The sequence below is a fragment of the Heterocephalus glaber genome, unplaced genomic scaffold (assembly GCF_053883595.1).
Source record: "Heterocephalus glaber isolate CG9 unplaced genomic scaffold, H.glaber_assembly_v1.0 deba00001594, whole genome shotgun sequence".
NCBI classification, from domain to species: domain Eukaryota; kingdom Metazoa; phylum Chordata; class Mammalia; order Rodentia; family Bathyergidae; genus Heterocephalus; species Heterocephalus glaber.
The window spans coordinates 8,175,916-8,194,282 of NW_028258369.1; the positions used below are offsets into that span (position 1 = coordinate 8,175,916).

General features: G+C 36.7%; 1 protein-coding gene across 1 annotated transcript in view; it reads right to left on the reverse strand.

The window, feature by feature from the left end:
* Positions 1-515: 515 nt before the first annotated feature.
* The window catches only part of Phex (phosphate regulating endopeptidase X-linked), a 194,893-nt gene continuing 177,041 nt past the window's right edge, over positions 516-18,367 (reverse strand). Inside the window, exons 18-22 of the mRNA XM_004866190.3 lie at positions 16,674-16,804; positions 11,765-11,830; positions 10,676-10,780; positions 6,363-6,439; positions 516-3,847 (exon numbers count right to left, since the gene is read on the reverse strand). Of these exons, the coding sequence (XP_004866247.2) occupies positions 3,745-3,847; positions 6,363-6,439; positions 10,676-10,780; positions 11,765-11,830; positions 16,674-16,804 (482 nt within the window). The 3' untranslated portion in view covers positions 516-3,744. The remainder of the gene's footprint in view (positions 3,848-6,362; positions 6,440-10,675; positions 10,781-11,764; positions 11,831-16,673; positions 16,805-18,367) is intronic.

The window sequence follows — 18,367 nt, forward strand, 5'->3', positions numbered from 1 at the left end:
ACCAGACTGTTCTCTGAAACCAAAGATTGTATATTATCCACCTAAATATAGCTGGATTGGTGATTTAAATATAATGGGTGCTCAGTTACTGCATGCTGAGTGAAAGACTATAAATTGACTATAGATTGTTAAAGGAGTATGACAGCATATAGCGATTCTTTGATTTGATAGAATCCATAATGCTCATTGTCACTTTTGTGAGACTAGCCCAATCACAGTTGATAATTTCCTCAGGGGCATCTCTTTTCCTCAGTAAGAATACTCCTGTGAAAGCATTAAACCACATCTGCTGACTTACACTCTAGAAGAAAATATAATGACCACCTTGAAAATCTCTCATTGTGTATGGAAAAAGTTATTGCATTCAAATCCCACTTTCCTAAACTGAGAAAGCTAGAATACTACAGTACTTTCTGTACCCTTTTAGCATATATTGTGTAAAACAGAACCGAATGCCCATAGATTTAGCAGATTTTAATATCTTTTTTAAAAAAGAGAGAGAAACAGACCATCTTCAGCCAACTTTTTATTGCCCTTAAAATGATTGTACTCATCATTTTACAAATAAGGGAAGAAAACACAACCAAACTAGTCTCACAATGACCATTTAGATAAAAGATGCATAATCAAAGAAAATCTGTCTTCATACCAATGGGGTTCTGCTACTGGCGATAAGAATGTTGTTGTGTGAAGCAATCATATATTCTTCCATAATTTAAAAAGCAATCAAGGCATTATGTTTAAAATATCAAGGGAGAAGTCTATCAAATGCTACATGATTATAGAAATACTGATTGAATAAATGTACTTAGGAATAGGATAATCTAAATGATGAAAGTTAATCTAAAGGTCAGTAGCCCAAACCATAAAGACTCCGTATTTTCTGACTGTGAAATTCTTTAAAAAAAGTCAAGCCTCCCCATTTCTCTGGCATGAGCATAACCTGTCTGCCAAGAAATGACCCCTCGTTGCTTCTTAGTAATGCTTCAGGGCTAAATAAGATAAAATTTATGTGCTATGCTTTAAGCTTCATTGAGGCAAGGCACTAAATAAACTGCAGGATAATTTATAAATCCTGAGTTTGCATTAGTCATGTCCCAGTCCATCTCACAAAAGGAAAAAAATGGAAATAGGAGGCCAATGCTGAGCACGTGGTGAAAAGCTCAGCAATCTTTGGGCAATGGTGGTATGCCACTTTATATACAGAGAATCCTTGACTAATTGAGGCACATTTCACAAAATACTAAGTCCTTCCAATGCCCAGACAATAGTTCATTGGCAGAACATCTGGTATATGAATCAGGGAAGTATGTTATTGCACCTCTAGTCTGAGATCTAATATCTAATCTCCTTTTAATTTACCATAATTATTTTTGTAAAACTTCATGGCTCTCCTCCAGTGGATATGCTTAGTAAAGATTGCCAGAATCCTGTCTTCTTTTCAATGCCACATCCTTGGGCCAGTTTCTCCCTCACTTCCAGTTGCATTTTATCTTTTTCCCTCTACCATTTAATCAGTGTCTGTTTCTTTTAGCAATGTGTATTGGAGAGAAGGACAAGACGATTGTAATTTGAAGAGTTAAACACAAGCATTTGGAAATCCAATCCTTCTAGAAAATTGTTCTAGCTAGTAGAGATGATGCGGTATTCTACTTTCGGTTTGTTTTAATAATCATCATCCTATATGCCACTTTCAGTAACAAAGTTACATCAAGTCAAGTTAATTAGGACAAGGTAACTCTGCCATGCAGAAACTGTGAGAGCTTCAACTGATCACCAATTAGCTTTCCTGGACCAATGAGTGAGTTAATGATTTCTACTTCCAAAGTCATAATTCTACGCTTTTATCAAACACTTTCTCTGGCCTGCAGGAATGTGTTTATTTGGAGTTTGAAAAAGAAACCTAGAAGGAAAACACTATTCATATAAGCATGACAAACCTCAGCTAATTTTAAGTGCCCACATGTAGGGAAAAAAAGAGAATACTTTTCATGTCTAAACCAAGTCAGATGCTTACTCCAGATAAAAGGCACATATATTTCCAGCACCTTTGACCTAATGCTGTTTGTTTTTAGAAACTAAGGTCACATAAAGCCATGGCTAATAGGAGGTAAAGGTAGCTGCCCTTCACAAGTTTATCCATTTACAGAGGAGGAAGTCAAGGGGAAAATCACTCTCCTCTGACTAATGTAGTGTAATTGCCTCATGATGGCGCCCCCCAATTTTTCTCCCCTCAGAAGTTCCCATGGTTACAAAAGGACAAGGCACATACTTATATTTTTTTAAATGACAAGTCACAGGGATGCAAACCAAACTCCTGTGGTTAGTCTGAATTTGTCATTTTGCTTTTGAGAGTTTCCTATCAGCCCACTTAACCCTGCACCTCATACACAATGAATAATGGTTTGGGGGTGGGGAACGTCTATGTTAAGAAACAGAAAATTCCAGCTAACCACTTTAATGTCATTAGAATTTTACCTAACGCATGCACCCACGTGATAAGAGATAGAGGGGTTCACTTAAAAAAATAATGCTCTAAAGATCAAAGACATAGTACTGCTCTTTTGTACAGAATCTTTAAAAGACTTGAAGAGTAAAAATTATATTCCTTAGGTCTATGCAGGGAATTTTTAATTGAATCAATATATTCTAAATTTTCTTCAATCAAGCATTTTTAAAACAATTTTCTTCTAATGAGATGTAACATTAATAAAGGGGCATTTGTTCCCTCTTCAGTCCATTGTTTATCCCTTTGCACTAAAGGAAAATGAAAGCCACATGATCCTAATGGGAAATCAGAAAATCCTTCTGCTCATTGTAGAAGGAGCAGAATGCACACATGCAAGAGTCAGGAAACAAATGGGAGCTGGGACAAAGAACAGGGTCCAGCAGACAGCTGATCACCAAGGTTCATACAGACTAGAAAAACCTTTTGGACATTTCATCTCCTAGTTTCCCTGCTACATGACTAGGAGCTTGTACTTCTTCTGCAAAGATATATCTGAATGATGTATCCCCTTCTTTCCTATTTGATAAACTCAAATCCCTTAACCTAAGACTTTCTGCCATCTTTTTCCATGCTAACTTGCACAGAGCAATCAATGGCATCAGCCACAAGATGTAAGGCACATTTTCAGTCCAGTAGACTCCAAAGCTAAAGGCAAGAACTTCATTAAAAATTGTAAAATAGAGATCCAATGTATTTCTTACTTCACTATCTTAGAGCTAAGAAATATTGTGCAATGACTACCCATGAAATAAATCTAGCACTGTGTTCCACAGAGAGCAAGGCCTTCCAAGTGTCCATACACATGTCATCGTCTTTGAAGATTACACGTTAACTAGATTGAACATTTTCATGGTCACATTCTACTTAGGCACCCCGCAAAGCTATAGACTGAATTGGTATGTACCACCTAGCTGTGGCTAATACACTAAAATGGACAATAACAGCAATTCAGCAGACCACCTTTTAACAAAAGTAGCCTAGGGATTTATTTTTTGTTGGTTTTGTTTTCTCAAGAAACATACTTGGTTCATTTTATGTGTTCCTTTTTTTAAACCCCATGACTCTAAAAAGATATTGTTTAGATCTAAGCAAACTATCTATCCAAATAATGAACACGCATTAAAAACAAAAGTCCTCAGTGGAATACAAGCCTAAAGTAGTGGGTGATGAGTACTCAGTGCCACCTCTGCTGGCACCAGGCAGCTGTCTCAGTACTGCAGAAATCAGAGCTCCAGCTACCACAGTCTGCAGGAGTCTGCACCTCTGTTCATTGTAGAATTAGGTGGACAGTTAAAAGCTTTCTGAAATTCTTCGAAGTTACTAATGGCACCATTGACCCTGAAAAAAGACATGGCAAAACCTATGTTACTTAATTCATGTACATCAAAAGATGAAACTGTAACAGTATAATGCTAGAAAAGATCTTGGCATGGATTTAGTCTGTTCTCAAATGTAACCAAAGCCCCAAATCATTAATTTCCAAAGAAATTAACAGCATCGAGACTAGAATCAGCATCTCCTGAATGCCAAGCATATTCTCCTATTACTCTCCCAACATTTTTTAAAAATTAATTTTTTGTGGAAAGTGTAACTGACATAAATTTCCCCCATCTTAAATGTAGAAATCATTCATTTTTTTTCACATACAACTGTTACTTCCACTCAGATCAAGACGTAGGATATTCCAAGCATCCTAAGGTCTTCCACATGTCCCCTACCAACGGTATCTCTGAAGATAACTACTATTGTGACCTCTATCACCATAACTTTCCTGCTTTTGAACTTCATGTGAGTGGAATAGTTCATAGTTCATAGTCTTCTGTCTTTGACTTCTTTCGCTGAATATAATGTCTATAAGAGTCAATCATGTTGCTCCATTTCTAACTATATTTAAATAGTCCATTCAATCTATCTATAAAAAACACTATCTCTAAATTCCCATTAGATTTAGAGGTTTATATTTACTTAGAATTTGATTAATGCAACAATCAACTAATGAATAATATCTAGCTGTTACAGATCAGTAATTCTTCACTGGATTTTATTTGTAAACTGTAGTTGTTCTTGCAAGTTTCAGATAGCAGTAAAGACTGAATTTTTACTCAGCACTTTGATTGTAACCGCCTTTTGAAAGTGATATTTCCATTGTGTGATTTTTCACTGCACTCAAAATCTGTAGTTACTACAAATATCAGGAACAACTCAGGCAAAAAAAATTCATCCTCATCCATTTCCTACTCAACTGTACATTCAATGGGTTGACTAAAAATTCAGCATTCTTGGTCTCTGATTATTTCTTCCCTAATGACTTTGTTACCTGGGGGGCATTTGAATGAATGTAATGGCCTGTATCCACCAAATCCTCATAACCTCTTGTGCTTTAGCTGGGATACATGGAAAGCAATGCATATTTCATAGTGGGATTCACCCTAGGCAAGTATTAAATATAGAATGTAGCTGATAATCAGTAAGCATACTCTGTAAATTATCAGCTAAAATTCAACATTATAGGCAACTAGTTAGTAAAAGGAAATTAGTTTCTAAAAACTTATCTGTTGAGCAGTTCATCTACTGTGTGGCTTCTTGTGCAACATTTGTCAGTGGGAGCATATTTTAGACCATTAGAAACTGTCAGCCTTCATGATAGCTAAGCCCAGTGGGGGAGAATTTCCAACACACTGATTAGATTTTTATGCTAGTGGGTAATTTATAGGCAATTTTTGAATCATTTCTAAGGCAAGGTTTTAGAAATAAGATTTTAAAATATAAAAGAAATTTAGATGACTTTCTTGCATTATGCTAATGATTCATTTAAATATTAAATGTAAAGATATCCAGGTTCATATATTTTAAGCAAGCAATGAATAACTATAAATTATTATGATTTCTTAGATTTCTAATTATAATTATCTATCCTCTACTGTAGAAAAATTCTCCCAAGCTATAGACCCTAGAACAGGGTAAGTAATATCGACCTTAATTTTGGTTTGGCTTAGTATTTTATACATTCTAACAATTAAGATTGTAATTCACCATCTTTTTCCCTTCATATGTAAACAACTGTTTCAAAATGTGCTGCAAAGTGAAAGCCAAAATGCAGTGTCCCTGATTCAAGGGTATGAATTATAATTGCTAAATATCACCGTATACATTCCTTTGTGTTCAGAGCTATTCAGAAAGTGAGCATTCACTTATGTTTGTTGGTTGACTGTGTGAAAAAACAAGAGATATTAAATAAGATATTCTTTTATATGAAATAAATCAGAGCTCTGGATGTTTTAAGGAGAGCACATCGGATCACACACTGTTCAGAGACAATAAAATTTGTTTTTTGGCCTAGCCAAAAAAAAAAGCTGGATAAATTGCGTATTCCAGTTTACTGAGCATCCAGCATCTGCAGATTACTGCCTTTCAACAAGTAGAAGATAATGAATGGAGTTTAATACCAAAGCTATGATTTTGATTCCAAATCACTTTTGGAGTCTCACAGATCTCTTGATGTAGAACAAAACTAGAAACGTTACTAGTGCCTATCAGCAGAAATTTAGTTGAGTGCAAATTTCCAATGATGAATGTCATTATACTGTACACCTAAAATGTACCAATAAAATAAAATTTTTTTAAAAAAGAAATTTAGTTGAGAAAATACTGAGTAAGCCAGTTTCCTTCCAATGAAAGAAAAGACACTAGTTTCTGTTTGGCTAGGCCAGATTTTGTTGTCTGCAAAAGCAAGATCATGTGGTCCCCAGTACAGGCTTTTGTTCACACCACCATGCACTGAGATAGCTGGGGCAGGGCAACGAGGAGAGATACACAGTTAAAAACTGGTGGTGGCACCCATTTCCTCATATACCTAAACTGAGGGGGGCTGTGAGCACCAACTTGGACTTGTTCTCTGGCAGCTTCTGCTCTGTAGGAATTGCACCTCACCTGGAAGAGAAAGGCAGCCCAATAAATATGCTTCCACTCCAATTACACCTTTTATACTTTCGTAACTGTTCCAAATTATACATAATGATAATTTCACTATCAGTGGGTGACAAACAGTTCTAGTAGGCCAGAGAAACTCTTCATTAGTAGTAACATCTATTACTCCAATTCCCAGGTTAGATAGTTTTATCAATGTGAGTAATGCCACAGTTTGAGTAAATTAAGATGGCTTCAAGAGGGTGTTTTAAATGAGGAATCATGTATGTGCCCAGGAATCAAACAATGCATTCATTCAGTTAATGCTTTAAATAGCTCTTATCAAGTTTAACCATAATTATTTGAATCAATAAAATTAAAGAGTTATCGACAGCTGAGTACGGTTATGAGAAGTTACTATTTTGCTCCCTGAGCACCCAAGTTGCCTTGCCCTAGTATGAACTTGGAACAGGAGTATACTTCTTCTATTGATATTAGGCATGCCTATCTGATTTGTTCTAAGCGAAGGAATGTGAGCAGAACTGATAAACATCACTTGGTGGAAGAAGCTAAAAATCATGACTGAAGTTTTAAGGGCCTTAGTAACAATTTAAGATGCTGCATTAAAGGCCAATGCACATTTGTTCATATTTCTTTCTTCTGTGGTGACCATGGAAGCACCTGTTAAGATAAAGACTCCAAAACACAGGCCCTTGAGTAAATACTATGGGCAGAGTCCCACTGCTAATGCATTTTGGGCTTGAAGTATGAATAAGAAATACACTTTAATTGTGTTGTTTGTTTCTACAGCATAACCTACTTAATCCTGACTTGATATGTCATAATATATGATTTGGTCCTGAAGTATGAATATAACCAGGACACATGAATACGGAGGAATATTCTAAGTGGAAGGACAAATGAGAAAATGATTAAGGAGTGAAAAGGCAAGACACTCAGCTTGGCTGGAATACATGGGACTAATGGGCAGCAGTGAGTGACCAGGGGAGAGAAAGGATGATACCTCATTTCTGGTCTTAAGCAATAGGCCAAAATGTTTAAACTATATTTAAACACTGTTCTTGAGCAGGAAAATAAAATCTGTAGTTTTCAAAGATTTATCTGGCAAGGGTATATAGTAAGAGGAGGAAATTAGACTCATTTGAGGATTATAGGCAATGAATGCCCACTAGATACGTAGAAATGGAAATGGAAAGAAGTAGAAGAGTTAGAAGAATTCCTGAGAAAAGCAACTGACAGTTCACAGCAACTGCAGAGATACAGGAAACAGGTAATGTGATATGACGCTACTGCCTTTGATGAAGACATCAGTCACTGTTTCTGAATTTGATTTTGAAGATGTTTTGTAATGTGATTCCTTCATTTCTTCAGAAGTTAGTTAATGTGACCTTGCTTTTGGCCTTCTATTTTCTCCATTGTTATTTCTTCTTATATTCTTTCATTAAAATATAGTATTGTCTTTGCTTTGTGTGTCAATTAAGGGATTTCTGAAAACATATTATGGTTGTTGCTGTCTCCCAGGTTGTTGCTGTACTTTCCCAGGAGGGAAAATAAGTTTGCTCCGTATATGCAAACCTACTCCAATTTGCAAGATTGAAAATCTCCTCATTCTGTCAGTAGGAAAAGTGCCAAGATAAATTTATCATTAGCGATAAAAAAAATCTTTCAAATTTTCCTAAATATCCTTAGTTTAGATAATGTTTGGTATCATAAAATTGTAGCTATAACATCACTGTCAACTCGTTTATTTCATCTATAGAGAGGTATTATGGACTAGGATGTAAATAGCAAGAAGCCGGATGGTCAATACTTCAGGCTTTGAAGGCCACAAAGTCCCTGTTGCAACTAATCAACTCTGCCACACTAACACAAAACTAGACTGACTACAGATAGATGAAAGAATGTGGCTGTTTTCCATTAAAATATTATTTACAAAACAGACACCAGGCTTTACTTGGCCTCAGTTTTCCAATTCCAACCCTGGAAAGTTCTAACTATTTTATGTGTGTGTGCTTATTTTATTATCTGACCCAGTGCTGACTGAAAAGGAAGTCCCCTTCCTTGAACTATGTTAGTCTTAATCCTTTTCAAGCAATTGATCAAAAAGCACTAAGTATCTACAACATATCAGCACCTTTGCTCAGTGCTGCAGAGATACATAGGAAGTATAAGGATTCAGAAGATTAGCTGTGGAGATAAAACTAAAAATCTTGAACATTTTGACTGCTATTAAGTACTCAACTGCATGGTAAGGAAGGAAAGTGTAAAAGGAGTTAGAGATAAAAAAAAAAAAATAATGAGGACTGGAGTCCTTGGGGAAGTTTGTGGAAGATATAGAGGAGGCGAATCTTGATGTGGATCCTGACTGTTGAGGCCAGGATTGACTAATGCGAGGGGGCTATGTAGGAAGGGAGCCGTATTATAAAAGGCCAATCAGAAGCAAAGCCACAGAGACAATAATGAGCATAACATCATAGGGGAGAAGTGAGGAGAGCTGCCTGGGTAAGGTTGAATTTTTCTCGTCCAGCAGATCTGTGGGAAATTAAAGTGAATCAGATGGAGATGGATCAAACTGAGAACACAGGAATCCCAGTGGAGGTGTTTGGCCTCAAAGTGACAGTCATTTGGAAATCTTTTGGAGGGTCAGTAATGAAATAGAAGTAGTATTTCAGTGGAGTGTAAAACAGTGGTAAAAGATGCTGGAGTCAGGAAGAGAAAAAATAGGGCTGGCTGATGGGATACTGCAGAGTGGAATATATGATGATTTAGCCTATAAATGATGAGGTAGAGTAATGAGGATGCTACAGGCTAAATTTTTGTTTATCTCTCTCAAATTCATATGTTTGAACTCTAAACCTAAAATGATGCTATTAAGAGGTGGAGCCTTCGGGAGGTAATAGGTCCTGAGTGTGGAGCCCTCAGGCATGGGATTTGGTGCCTGTATTTATAAGAGGCCAGAGAGCTACTTAGCTCTTTGAATCACATAAAGACACAGTAAGAAGTCATCAGTCTGCAGTCTGGAAGAACCCTCGCCTGAACCCGACTCTACGAGAACCCTGAACTCAGACTTCCAGCCTTCAGAACTATGAGAAACCAATTTTTGTTGTTTAAAAACCAACCCAATCTACAGTACTGTTATAGTAGCCTAGGCTGCCTAAAACAGGGGAGAGGAGAAGCTGCATCTAAAAAGCATGTAAAAGATGAAGCATCTAGCTTTGGGGACACATCTCATAAAAATAAGACCTAAAAATCTAGGCTTTCTAACCATAATGACCCAAAGACTGGAGTATATTGATAGGAAAACTGAAAAGGAAAGTCATTTTGTTGCTAGCTACAGTCTTGTTGACATCAGGTTGATAAATGGTAATTGGCTTGTTATTGTCCTGTCAGCTTTAGGAAATAAAGGACCCCAGACAGATGAGAATCCTTTAACCAGAAATGATTATGGAAGACTTAGGGATAAATAAGTTTGCTAAAGAATGAATACAGGCTTGGGAACAAAAGGTTGTACTAATGAAAACGTATAGTTTTGACCACATACATATTCACTCTCCCACTGTGAGGGCACGCACTAGAACCTTTATCTGCCCATCCCCGCCCATTTCTTTGGAAATGTTGCCTAGATATTTTTGACATAAACCAATAACAAAGAATTGGTACTGGCCTCATTATCCAGACACTCAAACTCAGAATTGTACTTTACTTAATTCTCATCTTCCTTTCAATTTCTGCTCCAAGAACATATCAAACTCATAAAAGAATGGCCTGACTCTCTTTTCGTCTGTTGTTCCCTTTTCTGCTCCAGTATAAATATTCATTTGACAATTGGGAACCCAGCCATGGGTTGAGAGTGATGGGATGAAATCAGCAAATGAGGCAAAGAAAAAGAAATATAGGAAAGGGCAGGGCCAGGAAAGCCAAAGAGTAAGTTATTAGAAATGGTTACAAACAGTATTGAATACATTAAGCAGCCAAGGTATACTGAAGAACTATCAACTGAGTTAACAGGGTTGGTAACCCACAGTATTAAAACACACCAATAAACGTTCATTTCATTGGGGGATTATTTATGTCCCACAGAACTTTAAAAGACGGAATTTATCCTGAAACTAATCAGCCAGGTAAAATTTTAGTTAAAACCAAAGTCATGCCATGAAACTTTCTTTCCAAACCTTTAATCAAGGGCACAACCTCAAGTCCCACATTCTGTCTTTGATGTCCCTTTCTCAGTCTACTCACATGAGCATAACTCAGGAAGAAGAGCTGGTTGTTGGTAAATGTGATTCCTGGTAAGAGAGGCTCCTCGACTCCCTGCCTTCTATCATTAATCCATTTCCTGTAAGCCTGGTGAAAAAAGCAGAATAGATGAGTTTCAATAATAATGGTTTCGCTCTTTTCTTATATAGCACAGAGATATTACATATACACTCCTGCCATGTACTAAATGCATTGTCAAGTTTTCCCTTAAGAAAGCAAATACCTGGAAATGCAAGCCAATCTTCTTTCATCTCACAGTGAGGCAGGTACACATGCAAAAAGGCCTTACACTCAGTAATCATCAGAGCAGCTTGCCCAAAGTGTTGACACATTAAAAGAAAATCTTTCCAAATGATTCCAACATGGGATAAACACATCCAACACTACAGTAAGCCCTTATGGCAATAAAGTTTGGGAACAACATATTATCAATTTTCTATTTTGCCAACTGACAGGAAAAGCTACCATCTTCTATCACCATGATTTTATGAAACAAAATGAATTTGAACTAGCATGTAGAAAGGATATAACCTTGGAATAATAACTTAGACTTTAAAGTGAATGCATTTAGCTTTATGAAATATCCTTGTGTTTCTTGTTTAACCACAGAGCAAGAGATGATGAAAACACTATTATGGACTCTTACCTGGCCCAAAATACGAGAATCATAGCCTCTGGCTATAATCTAGAAGTTTGGTACTTTAAGACAACATTATAAGGTGGGATATAGAGAGAATTGTATTCAAGGAAAACTCATTTGCACCTAGCCCCAAGGAGATTTCTATAGCATACTTTAATATGATTATGAGAATACATTCTTAAAACTATCCCTTAAATACATGATCCTTAATAACAAATATTATTATTTAGGGTGACTTTGTATCCCAAAAAGAAAAAGAAAGAAATGTAGTCCTATTTATATAATAGGGTATAATAGAATCGATGGGGTAATACAATTCCATTTATAGGAATTCCAGAATACTCAACTTCAAGAGCATGTTTGTGGTGCTGAGGATCACCCATATTGAATTTTACACTTTAATTTTTTAAATTACAGCAAATGTAACATACCCTAAAAGCTTCCCTCAGACCTCCATTATCAGCAATATTTTCTCCCAGAGTCCTCTTCCCCTTCACCTAACAGAAAGGAAAAAAATAAGGAAAGATTGTCAACTATCATCAGCAAGAGACATAAATATTATAACAAGCAAAAGTGTCGTATTTTAAAGGCAAACTTACATTCAATAAATCAGAGGTAGTCATAATATGAGATGGCAAACTAACCCCAGTAACGTGCTCCTGAATATAATTATTTCTATTTTATTATGCTACACATTACTTTCTCACCCTTCTCTTTATTCTTACCAATTTAGCCTGCTCCAATAAAATGTTAGCAATATTCTGAGTGACTGTGGTTTAACAGGGAAAAAATAGAAATGTCAATACACGTATTACTTTCTCTGATCAACTCCAGTAATTTAAGTATTCAACTCATTGTAACTGTATTCCCAAAACTTTGCCATCCATACAGGAACAAGATTTCAAGACCAAACATTATCATTTTACCTTCCACAATTTCCATGAAAAATGAAAAGGAGGGTAGACCTCTTGGGAAAAAAAATCAAACAGTCAAGTTTTGCAATATATACGACACCCTGCCAAGCATGATGAAGAAATTCTTCCCAATGTTTGAAAACTATTTCTTAAAACCTTAAATGAGCTAAGACAAAAATATTCTAAATCAATACAGCTCACAAGACAAAGCCAATCTACCACTTTTGCTGGTGTAGACTGCAAGATAAGAGTGGATTTCACATTTTTCAATGATTGGGGGAAAATCAAAAGAAGAGTAATATTTTGTGGCTCATAAAAATTATATTAAATTCAAATTTTAGTGGACATAAGTCATGTTGGGTTTTTTTTGGAACAAAGCCATGCCCATTCATAACCACTATCTGTGGTTGCTCTCTTGCTACTGTGGTAGAATTTAGTAGTTGCAATTTAAACAATATAACCTACAAAGTCTAAATTATTTACAGAAAAATTTGCCAACCCCCATATAGTAGGCAGAACAATAGCCTCCAAAGGTGTCTACATCCAGATTCCTGAAACCTGTGAACATGTTACCATACAATGGCAAAGGGGACTTTTAAAATATGATTAAGTCAAAGATATTGAGAGTGGGACATTATCTTGGATTATACAATGGGATCAATGTGATTACAAGCACCTTATAAGGGGAAAGGGGGGACAAGAGAGTTAATGGCAGGATAATACAATGTGAGAGGACTCCACCAGCCACTGCTGGCTGTGAAGAAGGAGGGGACCATGAGCCAAGGAATGTGGGCAGCTACTAACTTTTCTAAAGTTAAAAAAGGCAAGGAAACATTCTCCACTAGTGCCTCTAGAAAGGAACAGAGCCCTGTGAACATCTTAATTTTAGGCCACTGAGATTTGTGTCAGATATCTGACATACAGAAATGTATTATAATAAATTTGTGTTGCTTTAAACTACTGAGTTTATAGTAATCTGTTATAGCAGCAACAAGAAAATAATATCCCCTGCTCTAAACTTTCAAGCCATGGAGTCTATCAATTGTGTACTTACAAGATGGCTTAATTGCCCAGGTATCAAGAACTATCAACAAATAGAAATGAATCTTGGAAGGGCCAGGGATTTAGCTCAGTGGCACCATTCCTGCCTCGCAAGCACAAGGTCCTGAGTTCAATCCCCGGTACCAAAAAAAAAAGTACAACCAGAAATAAATCTTTGGAAAACATGATTTATTATAATCACCAAGGACCCTCCCTAGCTTTAATCTCCCAAAGTTACTATTCCTGTTTTACATTTTTTTCTTTTACTGCACTGCTATGAGGGAAGTATTATTATCACCATCCTTGTTTAATAAATGAGGCTCTAAAGCTGTGTAGCAGATATTGCTGGTACCCAACTGGATCCCCTTTTATACCAGGTCTGTGCACCCAGTCCTGCAACTGCTAACAGCTTAGGAATGTTAGCCTTAGTTTACAGGAGTCACCATGGAGATTGTGGAACACCCCAGACCCTTGGGCCAGGGCTGAACAGTTACAGTTCTGAATTTCATGCACCAGAACCCTCTGTGGGGTCAGGATAAGGCTTGCTTTACTTTTTCTGAAACCAATATGTTTTTCTCAGTCCCTTTCAGGTTTCTCATTAAACTGCTTCCTCAATGAAGCACTGACCTAAGATACTCTTTCTTGGGCTTGGCTTCTAGTGTTCCTGATCTAATACAGAATGATCAAGTGAACTGCTTACATTCCTCAGGGATTCAAACCCAAGGACTTCTGTATCCAGGGTCTTTGTTTGATATTATGTACCTTCTTGAGCACTGATTCCTACTGGCTTTTGATGCTTATGTTTATAGCCACTCATAGTTGAATCTATCTCCTTCCTTTTTACTCTAAGCTTTATACCTAAGATAGAGGATCTGGGAGCAGCCCCACTTCTCTGATTCCTCATACTATGGACCATCTCAGTAAAGCACAGAGCCCTAGTTTTGGCCTCATGGGACTCAACAGCTGCTGACAGTTGGCATCTGCAAGCTCCTCCTAATTTACCACAAAAAAATAATTCAGGCACAGAGGACTGGCACTTGCAAAGCCAGAAAATTAAAGCGTGGCCCTCAATGGCCACTAAGGAAGCCACCCATTCTCCGACAGTTGGGGGAAAATGGATGCTGAGGAAAAGTCTACTTATACATCACCCAGGTATGAAAATGAACCCAAAATAAGAGAACTAGAGTATAATATAGGGGAGAGGGCAGTGTGAACTCTGAAGTCACACATATTTAAACTCTAATCTACACTCTACCAAAGGCATTAATCTCTGAGCCTCAGTTTCCTCATATGTAGAATGTGATATGTATACCTCTCAGGACTAGTGTAAGGGTTACATTTATTTCAGTAAAGTGAAAAGTCTAATTCCCATGTCTACAGATAATAATCAAAGGAAATACGGATTTTTCTTTCTCTAAGAAAAATGTCTTCTATTGTTTGTTCAGCCCCAAATTCTTTGATTTATTTTCTCCTGGAGTGTGGTGCCTATGAGTATCCCACAAAGGATCAGGAATATTAAACATCTTTTACTGAGCACTTCCTGCATGCCAGGCATTTTGCTTGTTACTTCCCTCATTTAATTTCTACAACAAACTAGAATTCAGAAAAATAATATTTACCCATTTCACAGATAGAGATGCTAAGATTCAGAAGTATTGTGTCACTTGTCCATGTTCATGAATGCAGATAATTTTTTTTGTTTGACACATAATACTTGTACATATTTATGGGGTAAAATGTGATGTTTAGATAGGCTAGGTTGTGATCAAATCACAAGAATTAGCATATCTGTCACCCTAAACTTTATCATTTCTTGATGATGAATATATTCAAATTTTTCTCCTTTGGCTATTTTCAGAGATGCAATACATTATTGTTAACTATAGTCACCCCACTGTGCAACAGAACATAAGAACTCACTCTTCTTATCGAACTACAATATTGTACCCATTAATCAGCTTTCTTTCCCTACTCTCCAGCTTCTAATGACCACTATTCTATTTTCTATTTTTATGAGATCCTAATTTCTGACAAATATTTTACTCAGGGAGAAAAAAACTTTCTTTTAAAAAATAGTGCTTTTAGAAAAACATATTAACTTCATAGAAAAATAAATTTCACATGCATGAAAACTTAAATGTAAAATAACAAAACAATAAAATCCTTCCCAGAAAAGATAGAGAACTCCATATACAATATACGTAGGTGTTGAGGACAACTTCATGGCCGAAAACGGAAACACTAAGCTATTTTTTAAGAGATAGGAGTATTTTGGACTTTATAAAAATGCTTACATTTTGTAGGTCAAAAGATACCATACACAAAGTCCAAAGGATGAGTAATATATTTTGGGGAAAATACATAGAAATGATAGGCAAAATTTTAACATCTATACTATTTTAAAAGTTTGACATAAATTGACAAAAAAACAACTCAATGGATAAATGTTCTTTCATATATCACTTGGGAAAATAGGAAATTTTATAACTTTTTGGTGAAAGTAGGAGTCTATCCTATAGAGAAAAAGAATATGTACATAATAAAGGTGTTTACTGCATCAGTGTGTATAATTGCAAAGTGTAACTCCTTAACAAGAGATTAGTTGACTACGTGATAGTACATTCACATCAGGGACTCTTAGCCATTAGAAAATAACCACTAAAGTTATCTATGTGTCTATGCAAGCATGGGGAAAACATATCAGGGTTATTAACATTGATTACAGTCAGGGAATGTAAAATGATAAGAGGAATGGGGGCAAGGAGATGGAGATGAAGTCAAAAGAGGAAAGAAACAAAATTTCACACACAAAAAGGATGTATGAATTTGCATTTGTGCCTTTATATAAAATTATATATGTAAATATAATAGAAAATACACATTTTAAAACATATTTCTTTGGTTCAAACTTGCATAACTAAGAACTCCTAACCAATTCTCAGATCTATTAGTCAAATTAATGAGGTTTAATGTCAATGAAGTAAACCTAAGGAGTAGTTTGGATGGAAATTTTTAAAACCTGATATATGGAATTAAGAAGTTTATATGACTATGACTGTTTACCTATGCTACAGCATTTTTGCCATCAATCTGAATCTTGGAGAACGAACTAATATGCAGGTCCATGATTCTCAAATTTCAGTTTATATCAGAATCAGCTGAGGACTTGTGAAAAGACTGCCAGATTATCAGGCTCCATCCCTAAAAATTCTAATTCGGTAGGTCTAGGGTAGGACTCCAGAATTTGCTCCGTAAAAAGTTCCCAGGAAAGGCTGGTGTTGTTGATCTCAGAAGCACATTTTGAGAACCAGTGATCTAAAGCAAGCAAACATACAAACGAGGAAAAATGTCCCACAAGATGCCCCCTCAACACAACCATACTCACATTTAAGCCAGCTTTCTTCCAATAATAGTTGCTATACTGGTTAATCATGCACTTAGTTTTTTCTTTAAACTTTTCTTCTGATTCCATAGACCACCAAGGATCCAGGTTTCCATTTTTATCATATTTTCTACCTACCAAATAGGAAAGTTAAAAGACATCTGTGTTATTTATGGAAACTGAATTCTTTATCTTTCCCTTTCCTCATCTCGAAAGCTTTCAAAATGCAGTTACAACAGGAGGGAACACTCTTCCTGAGAACAACTCCTGCATTCTCTCCAATGTCACAGGTTAACTTCGGAAAGAGGGCAAAGGAAGAAAAAGATTGAGGAAGTTCTTTCCTTCTGAGAACAGAGGGCAAATGAGACTTATGAATTTAATATATGTACCAATCTTATCCAATCTTGGATTCTGTGTTTTTAGCTGCTCTGACCCGAAATGTTCTCTGGATCATAAAATGAAATGGCTTCATTCAAGAAGCCTACAGAGAAAGCCAGCGACTACCAGTGAAATTCCAAACACTCCATAGGAACAGCGCTCCCAGTGAGTCATCCACACCGTAGGACCATACACCCTGACTCAGCCCTATAGGAATCTGCTTCCTCCAAGTTGCCCGGAGCCAAGGGACACATAAAACCTCTGTTATGAATCATTCCATAGTCATCAGTGTGGATGGAAGACCCATCTGTCCTCCTTAGACAAGGATGGCTGCTCTAAAAAGAAAACTTAGAACAAGAATGGAAATCTCCAAAACATAATGGGGAAAAAAGATTAGTTATACATGATTTCTTGCTACATGCTCGCTCACTTCTCATTTTCTCTATATCCTTCAAAACAGCAGTTTGAGTGTATCTAGACTATCTTCTATATTCAAAGTTACAATTGGAGTCAGAGGCATGGATTAAATTTAAGTGTGTGGAGAATTTACAAGATGATCCCCTAAGTAAGTCTCCTAAGAAGGAAAGTTTACAAGAAAGACTTTATAAGAAAGCCCCCTATGCAAAGGCATTGATTAGAGAACAACCCAAAGCTCTCTAGCAAGGCTGCATGTTACTGCCACCACTGCCTGAATACTGTAGCATGGAGTTATCATCTGCCATCATTAGATTCTTTTACTTGGGAGAGATACCAAAAGGCCTCCAGGAGGTTCTAGGGGAGAATTTTACTTAACTTTCCTAGGAAGAAAGGTTCAGAAACAATTGAACACTGTTATGGTTTAGATCGAGAATATCTCCCCAAAGCCTCATGTGTTCATAGGTGAGGATTTTGGAAGGTGAGTGCATCATGGGAGTGCTATACTCAACAGTGGATTAATCCCCCAATACATTCATAGCTGATTTGCTAGTAGGAGGTAAGGCCTAGCTGGAGGTAGGTCACTGGGGAAATTATCTGGAAGGGTATATCTCCCTCCCCATTGCTTCCCTTCTTTCTCTGCTTCCTGGCTGCCATAACGTGAGCAGATTTCCTCCACCAAGCCCTCCTACCATGCCTTTCCTGCTCCGGAGCCAGCCATAGGACCATATACCCTGAAATCGTGAGCCAAAATAAATCTTTCCTCCTTTCAGTTGTGGGTGTTGGATGCTGTGTCTTAATGATGAAAAAGTAACTAAGACAAGTACCATTTGCTTTACTTTCTTGGTTAAGACTCTCCTCTCAGATAAACCAAACATCCAAAGGTAGAGTTTAGCTCTGGGGAG